The following is a 9,049-nucleotide window of genomic DNA, read 5'->3' as shown; positions in this document are numbered from 1 at the left end:
TTTAATTCTTTCCCATCCCACTGGGAAGTGGAGGAAAAAAACAAGCAAATGACTGTAGTGCTTAGCCACCTGGCAGATTAAACCACAGCAACTATGAATGCCGTCATCGTATGCATTTTAAATGAAGAATCTTGGAATCCTTCACAGATCACAGAAAGAGGTGCCCTTCCACACCACATATTTACTCAATGAAGAATTTTTTTAAACAGCAACGTGCACAGAATTGTTGCCATAAAAAACATCACGTAACCCCAGTCATTAAAGAGTAGTGCCCTAATTAGTTAGATGAGAGCAGATATCACAAACAATATCATCTGTTTAAATAAAAATCATACTCTCCAATAAATAATGTAAATATCCAGTTATTTTCCTAATAAAACATTAGCGGAAAATAATTTGGAAACACTCACAAAAGCTCCAAATTCTTTGTATGACTGAATAACTTCACGTGCTCACACAACTTCTGAAGTTGCAATATATGTTCTGGATTATCAGTTCCCAGCCCTGTAGACAAAATCTCAGATCGCACGCTGTATTCATTGACATACATCTTCAAATCTGAAAGCCTGGTAACCCGGACCTTGAATGACAAAACGTACTACATAAAAACCACAGCTCAGATTGCATCTCTCCAACTCTAAGCTACTGTTTAGCTAAAAAACTTTAGACATTTGCCCATTTGTTTCTGATTTTTCAAATGGTGAATAACTTACTAATATTTTCAAAATATTCTTTTTTTTTTTTAATTGTAGTAATTTCTCAAAACAAAACAACAGCTAGTCCATCTAAAAGACTCAACCTAGTAAGTAAATAGAAAAACTCTGGAAATGATTCCAGAAATTACAACAAAAATATACACCATGCAGTTATAACTACTTCTCTAGGTCCCTCAGTTTATGGAAGGGAACAAAAACAAAAGCTAAAAATCAAGACGAAAAGTTGAAATGCCATACGAGAAAGGAAGCATGGAAGAAAATCATTTGCAAATAATTTTCTCTTTCCATTCAATTTTTTAGTTCATTGAATGGGCAGGAAAACGAAGCATAGCACATTTCAACGTGCAGAAACAGCCTAGTGGACTCCTGAGCAGAACCGAAACAGAAAAAAAATGCATCATGATCCTGACATACGAGGATACCTCAACATCTCCTGACCTTAAGAAGATTCTGCAACTTCTGAGCTATGTTTGATAGCAATTCTTCATAGAGCTCCCAGCTCTTAAAATTATTTTTTAACAGACAACGTTTGTTTATGCCATCAGGAAAGGCATAAAAGACATCTAATTTGTCTAATTTTCTCACTATTACTTTCCAGTCAGTACCTTCAGCACAGATGCTCCCTCCAGTCCAGTACAGCAATTCTTATGGGCCAGGGAATTGATAGAAAAATATGAACATGGCACTGATCTCAACATGCTACTTTCAGGAAAAAGTCAGTTTTGACAGAAAAATAATTTCATCACATCTGATTACTGCAGTGACACAGCACAACAAAAACTTTAACATCTTATACCTCAGTACTGCAGTCCTTATAGCTGATTGATCGCTACGGGGATGATTCTGGATGTTGACAAAAAAAATTCCATTTATGAAAAATGCACACAACATCGCCCATTAGTTTTCCACAAGACCAAGAAATCATCCAGATTTTAGTAGAAGTGTAAAAAAATAAACTACAGAAACAATAGCTCTCATTCTTCCTATCCTGATGAAAAAAAGCTAATGGAAAAACCATTTAAAGACTTCTTTTAAACTGCAGAAAAAAAAACCAGAACTGGCTACAGGTCTGAAAGAAAAGAAAAAACTCAAAAAGATCAACAAATCTGAAAGCAATCAGCAACTTTATGACTGAGTAAAAAAAATCTTAATACAACTAGTTACACAACAATCACTCATTCTCAGTGTGAACAAGTGGCACATTTCCTTTTGTCCACTCCTAGCTGGTGCAAGAACCAGAAGAGACAATAAAGGCTTAGAAATATAATCAGAATAAACTAAACCTAGTGTAAGACGTCTTAAATACTTGAAAACAGTCTCAGAGCATATCCACCTGGACAAGATATCCAGATGGCTTCTTAGTACATCCAGCAACAGAGATTATATAACCTTCCAACAGTCTATTTTTGTTCTCAGTCACACACGAATAACACTAATTAAAATCAAAATAGGAACCAACAGAAGGACAGATATGAATGAATATTCTTGTTATAAAGGAGCATTGTTAGAAACATGCAACTATACATACCATTGGGTCAATCCAAACTGTATTTCCTAAACTAAGTACTACCTTTGCTTCATGTGGTTTCCTTTCAATTTTCTGATGAATATAACGAGTCACCTAGGGAAAACAAAGCCATCTTTGATATGTATAGCAATATAAATTGTAGTAATTTCAATTGTAATGAAAATCTTCTGAGCTTAATGATAAGAGCAATCACTAAATAAAAGCAAGATTTTGAGTGGAGTAATGAAATACTAAAACCACACCATGGATTATGTGTGCATATCATTCTGTAAGCGGAAGGAAATGCAAACAGGTCAATTTAGAGGCTGTCCCTCTTCCCCCAGATTTGAAAGTAGCAATAACTTGTTCTGGAAGAAGTCATTTAAATCATATATAATAAAACTCCACAATTTCACTATTTTTCTTAGCCTACAAAATAGTAAAGCGAGCTTCTCAGAATCAAGCCCACTATCAGTTATTCATTCGTAACACTAATAAGCAATGAAATAGGTAACTAAATTCACAGTTCATAACTGTTTTCTTATAGAAAATAAACACACAAATTAAAGAACTTCAGGAAAATACTACGAAAGAAACCAAAGACTATTACCCTTGGGTTCCACTCAGTGTCATTATCAATGGGTTTAACTCTACAAACTACAAATTCCACAGCCTGAGGTGGCAGATGCTGAAATCTTGCAGGTAAGTGAAGAAGCTGAGAGCTCTGAACTTGACTAGTTCTGCCTTCATCTACGTATTTAATTTTGATGTTAAAATTTTCTTCTTCTTTTGAAGAAGTCTCTATCACCTGGACCCTTCACATAGTGGAAGAAGACAATTAATATTCATACAATCCGTTAAGAAGTATTCATCTACTTTTCACAAAAAGTAGAAAACTCACAGTCAAACATCAAACTGTTATGGGGATATGTATTTGGATTTTCCACTGAGCAAATCACACTTTTTAAAAATTTCTTTGTTTTAAAGACTGATTTGTATTGCAGTCATTTCTTGCTGTTTTTGGAACATGGTATGGAGGCAGGGTTTGTTATTTTGGTTTTTTTTTTAAATCAAACATTGAACATTTTTAATATATTAAAAAAACATACATGAATAAATAAAAAACAAACACCTTTACCTGTGAAAAACTGTTTTCTCACAGAATCCATACAAAGCTAGCTTCTCTACCTTTTGAGCAACAACTCTATTACTAGTCTCGTTAAAATACTCATTGATTTCTCCAGCAAGAATTGTATACTGGTCCTTTTGTTTATCTACTATACGACCAAAGTAGTTTGTTGCACTTACAACGTGGAGAGGCAGTACCTGAAAGCAAAACATAAATTGGGGGGTAGGGAAAGAAGAATGATTATTTCTGAAAAATGAGATGTGTAATATAGCTATATAGGAATAAACCCTCTTCACATTGAAAGCTAGGATAAAAACCTCATCATTATCAACACAGAAGTAAATCAGAGGCCAAGTCTGAACTACTTGCATAACAATTTCAGTTTGAAACTAAGGATAAAGAAAAAAAAATCTGTCACACTTGATGCTGCAACCCCTTCAACAGACAGACCAAAAAACCTAAACAAGAAAAAATATTCCTGAAATATACATACTTATTTTAAATTAATACTATTGTAGTATTATGCTGAAGCAGCTACATAAGACCTCCCTTCTTAGTACCCAAGACAAAGAAAAATTAAAACAACTTACTGTCACATATCCAGATGTTTGTATAGTTTTAGATGCCATATTCTGGAGCATGTCTGTTTGTAAATTAATTTGATGACGATCTGGACACACCGTTCTATTCCTACATAAGAAAAAACCATGTGTAAAATCTGATCTGGTGTACCCAACAGGATAATTCATGAAGGAAGTAGAATGAGTCATTATTCAGGGCATACACCTGTGCAACAAGGAATAATAAGCTTTAGGGTAATATATTATGTCCTTACTTGCAATTCCCAAACATTTTAAGATAGATGCACAATGGCCTTGCAAACTTCTTCTTTTCTTCAGCTTCTAGCACCCCAGCCAATCCTGGTGGAATGTCAGCTTCCGCACGCTCCAAAAAGCGCAGGATACCAACAGTATGGCACTCACTGTTTTCTGTTAGCATTATGACTGACCTTGCCTGTCGATGGTCCTGATCAGATGAATCCTAAAAATACATATTTCTTCAGCTTTTATTTATCCAGTACTAAATCATCACATGTTAATATTAATTTGCTGAAGATTCACTCAAACCTTTATCATAGTATGGAAGTTGTCAGACATGCTGTACAGACGCTGACCGAAGATTGTTGGAGAAGAAGGAAAACCAAAATGTATGACACAAGATGCATCTGTAATCTCCAAGAACTGCATGCAGTCATCTGTTAGAACTGAACACAAGGTTTATACATAAGGTAACCCACATACCTGTGATGTAATGCTTCACATGCCTCATTTGCAATGGCTGCTTCCTCCTCCTCATCCACTGACTTACAGGTAAGGTCTTTTCCCTATATAGATCACTATGAATACTATTTTTTTTTTTCATTAAGTGTTTCTGGAGTATACAGAACACAGTGTTACATTACCTCTAGTTCAACTCAGCATCTTGTAACAGTATAAATGAAGAAATATCATAGACCACAGACAGATAATTTACTAGAGTAATGTTGATTGAAAACATTTCCAGTAACACAGAAATGCTAACATCTTTGTATAAACCTATGAACCAGATACAATTAAGTCAATCTTCTTGCTATGATGTATAAAAGGGAGAAAATTGTGTTTAAGACAAGGTAAGAGTCTTTGCAATTGCAACTCAAAAAGTAAAAGTTCCAACAGAGCATAAGGGAAATAATTACACTATGACTTCAGAGGTTCCAAATTTCAAACTGAAAATATCCTCTGCATTAGCAGATAATCATGAAACCAGTGAAGTTCTAATAAGGAGAAAAAAAAATATTAGAATAGACATAGCACTAACAAATAAAGAGACAACTGAAAGTAATTTAGACAGAATTGACCTTGCAAAGTGAAAATAACCTAATATAATTTAATGCAGAACATTAAGTCACCACAAAGAAATAGACAACTGGAAAACAATAAAATACCCACCTAACACAACACGACTGCCACTGCTAAAGCGTTTTGTCCAATGCTCTAAGAAATCCTTGAAATTAAAGTCCATTTCCTTATGTATTTTGAAGGCAAATATTGAGTTGCTCTTCAGTGCCTGATGACAAAATAAAAACTGCATGTTCTTCCAACACAGTAATAACTACTCTAAGAAACTCTTAGTAATTTATATTAGTATCAAGCATACCCTTGGTAATATAAAGAATTGAAGGCAAGGGAGAAAAATAGTGAAGTTCTTAGGTCGTTTATATGAAAAATACTGAAGATGAAGATAAATTATCTCCTGCACAAAGCAAAAAGTATTAAAGTTGGCTACTGCATGGAATTTAATACTTGCATTCTTTTATATGTCATTTAAGATGTGCAAAGTTGGAATATACAGCGATTACTAAAAACCTCCCTCTAAAAGCATAATCATCATCTGTAGCATTGACAAATATCTTTTTTTCCTTTTTTCTTTTAAGTGGTGCTATCTGTGGAGAGTAAAATTTAACCCTCAGACATTCAAATAAAACATACATAAATTTAGGTACTTTGTTGTTACCTTATGTACTATTTCTACTTCATCTACGGAATTGGTGAAAACCAGCACCTTCTGAAGATTATTAGGGGTAAAATCCATTGTTTTGAGTAACACAGCAGTTCTCTCACTGCTCACACAATGCTGCACAACCTAGAAATTGATACAAAATAGATGGCTGCTAATTAATATAATCTATACACATCTTACTACATTACCTTCCTTCTAATGAGTACTGTGCACCGTACAAACATCATGATAGAAAAGGTTGCTCTTAATTTATAGAAAATACAGTTCTCACAGAGATAAACTTACAGACAGCTTCCAGAAGAACATATTCACAAAATCCAAATCCCATATTTAAACATTTGATAAAAGTGTTCCATTAAAATTACAGCTATAATTTCTCAATCATTCAATGTTAAATGATTTTTTCAATTGAACTTAGACTTTTTCAAGTACCAGTGGAAAAAATTAATTTTTTAAATTAATGCTTAAAAAGCGTGCTGCACTCCCTGAAATACTTTTATTACATAAAGCATGAAAATGCTCACATTTTCATTTCTGCTCAACCATTTATTAGACTTCTCACAGGAAGGGATGTCTCTTCTCCTTTTGGACTTCAATATCTAATGTTGCAAGTTTCTTAAAGTTTCCAATTCTTAATCATTTTTAGATACAGTAAAATTCAGGCTGCATTTATTCTTAATAATATAAAAGGTTTTAAGGGCTCCACTGGATTTCCCAACAATTAACAAGTAACTAAGAACTCATAATATGTTTTTGACTTAAGATTTAGAAAAATAAGTTTTTCACTGCATGGCATACCACAGTGAAATTGTTTTTTAGTAGCTGTATTTTAGGAAGACTTGCCTTGTAGTTCTGCCACTCACAATCAACAGGTGCAAGAACTTTGATTTTTTTTTTTTGTCAGAAAATATGATTTGCAAACACTTACAAAAAATTCAGACTCATTTGCAATACAATGGATAGTTGAGGGAACATCTTCACCTCAGCCCTAGGAAAAAAGTTAAATCACATTCAGCTAATACAGAGATTATTTTGTATGTTTTCTAAGAATCACCTCAGTTCATATGTGGGAGGTACACCTGAGCAACCTGAACTGCAATTCCAGCACTCTCCAATCAAAACAAACAAAAAACCCTTGATCATTATAAACAATTGATTAAGCTTGGTCATTATAAACAACAGAGTGGCTTAGTTAACAAATAATGACATCAGCTCCAAGCTTTTACCTGTTGCACATTTCCATAAATGGAAGCTTCTTCCAAAGCTGTTATCACAATGTAAGGATCATTCATGAACTCCTTTATTAAAATTCCTATATGCTTATTCCACTGAGTTCCAACAGCAATAATTTGATGTGGTGAGTATTTCCATTCCTCATTAAAGAGGTTTTTCTTGTAGTAACCTAGTATAACAGAAACCTATAAAACAAAAAATAACTTTACAATCTTAGCTCATTCCAATGCATTTGTAAAAGCAGCAGAGAATACTCTGCTCTTCCTGTCACAAACTAAACTACATCCACCAAAAAACTCCACACCACCACCAAGACTCAAGTTTCACATCTCAAAACAAAGTTTGTGGTTTCTGTGCTTTCACCCTATTATATAAACACCTTATGAAGTCAGAAGAAAGTGAGAAAAGGTGAAGCAATTGTGTTCACATGCATACAAACCTCTCTCAAATTGATGGCATTAACTGATCACAAATAACACTACTAAGAACCAAAGAAGCTAAATCCTTTACAAAAAATCTACTAGAGAAAAAAAAAAAAAGAACACTCCAGTGTTGTAAGTCAACAGGATCTTGATAAAAAAAAGACATCTTAAGATAAAAAGGTTATTCGAAGGCTGGTAAGATGCATATGCAACTTAATTAGCTGGGAACTTAATACTATTCCTCTTTTAAGATCCTGTTAATGTTGGGACCAGCTTCTCCTTGCCAGCAGTGACAACAAAGAGAAGTTTTTCCTACTACTTCTGATACGTAGTCATTCACTTCTGCCTTTCATTCTACAAGAACTAAGGAGCTTACCAACAGAGAGTGTTCTTGAACTATAGCTGTTCGTAACATTTGATAAGGATGTCATAACTGATAAGAGGGAAAAAGTTCCTTAGAGACAGAGGATGCCAGTCTTAAAAGGAGATTAAGGACTCCTACACAGAATGTGTTGTTTTCACAAACTGAAAACAATCCAAGTGTTTGGGAGACCACTCACAGCAAATGAAGAAAGCATGATGGTGATGCAGTGACATTAAACAAGACAAGACAGCTTTCCAAATAACAATAAAAACCCAACCAGACAAAAAAAATATGAAAACTAGGACAAGTCAGATTAATAGATGTAATGCTACAATGCAATGCAAAGCACAGCAATGACAGCAGGGAAGCAAAGCTCTAAGCTGCAGCAAGTAAGGATAAGCCCAAATGCAGCAGCCACAAACACAGAAACAAAGGAAAAACTATGTCACCCTTGGAAGGCCTCAGGTATACAGGGATCTCCAGAGAGATGCCTTTACCTCCACTGCCAACCTTTAAATGAGGGCTGGGAAGGAGTGCATCCAACTCCACCTTTTCTGGTCACTCAGGTGCACTGCATGCACTGAGCTCCCCTGGGCTGGCCCTGCCTTCCCATCAGGTGCTCAATCACTGCTTCAAGCCATGACTTAGCATTTCTGCTAACAGACTGTAAGACTGTAACACTGGAAAAATATTTTTATAATCTATCAGAAATACATATACAATTTTTTTTTTTTTTAAATTCCTTTTATTTTTCTCAACTCTACCACGTAGGGTTTAGAAGGAAGCTGGTATCTGTATTGCCATCCAGTCTTCAAGTACTGTGGAGGGGCATTTAGAACTGAAAGGCTATTTTATCATCAGAATGCATAACCACTTACTGTTCAGCAGCTTCAGAGAATAGTACCTCAATTTCATACCAAATAGATGGCAAAGTCCAGAAAACAAGAAAAGGTGATATTCATACAATCTCAGGAGGCTATATGGTGTAGTCACAATTATTCACTACATGTTAAGAAGAAAAGCTATTAGTATTTTAATTTGTAACCTCAAAGAATAACAAAGTAAAAACACTAGTATAGTAACCAACGAACCTACTGAATGTATTTCTTCAGGTTACCC

General features: G+C 34.6%; 1 protein-coding gene across 1 annotated transcript in view; it reads right to left on the bottom strand.

The window, feature by feature from the left end:
• Nucleotides 1-65: 65 nt before the first annotated feature.
• Nucleotides 66-9,049, bottom strand: part of TDRD12 (tudor domain containing 12) — a 10,502-nt gene continuing 1,518 nt past the window's right edge. The window contains exons 2-11 of the mRNA XM_031555392.1: nucleotides 7,138-7,329; nucleotides 5,906-6,034; nucleotides 5,341-5,458; nucleotides 4,480-4,616; nucleotides 4,188-4,393; nucleotides 3,943-4,042; nucleotides 3,362-3,549; nucleotides 2,834-3,038; nucleotides 2,245-2,337; nucleotides 66-580 (exon numbers count right to left, since the gene is read on the bottom strand). Coding sequence (XP_031411252.1) covers nucleotides 407-580; nucleotides 2,245-2,337; nucleotides 2,834-3,038; nucleotides 3,362-3,549; nucleotides 3,943-4,042; nucleotides 4,188-4,393; nucleotides 4,480-4,616; nucleotides 5,341-5,458; nucleotides 5,906-6,034; nucleotides 7,138-7,329 — 1,542 coding nt within the window. The 3' untranslated portion in view covers nucleotides 66-406. The remainder of the gene's footprint in view (nucleotides 581-2,244; nucleotides 2,338-2,833; nucleotides 3,039-3,361; nucleotides 3,550-3,942; nucleotides 4,043-4,187; nucleotides 4,394-4,479; nucleotides 4,617-5,340; nucleotides 5,459-5,905; nucleotides 6,035-7,137; nucleotides 7,330-9,049) is intronic.

The sequence above is a fragment of the Meleagris gallopavo genome, chromosome 13, assembly GCF_000146605.3.
Source record: "Meleagris gallopavo isolate NT-WF06-2002-E0010 breed Aviagen turkey brand Nicholas breeding stock chromosome 13, Turkey_5.1, whole genome shotgun sequence".
Lineage (NCBI taxonomy): Eukaryota > Metazoa > Chordata > Aves > Galliformes > Phasianidae > Meleagris > Meleagris gallopavo.
The sequence above is the reverse complement of the archived record's forward strand: the minus strand, read 5'-3'. Positions and strand labels throughout refer to the sequence as shown.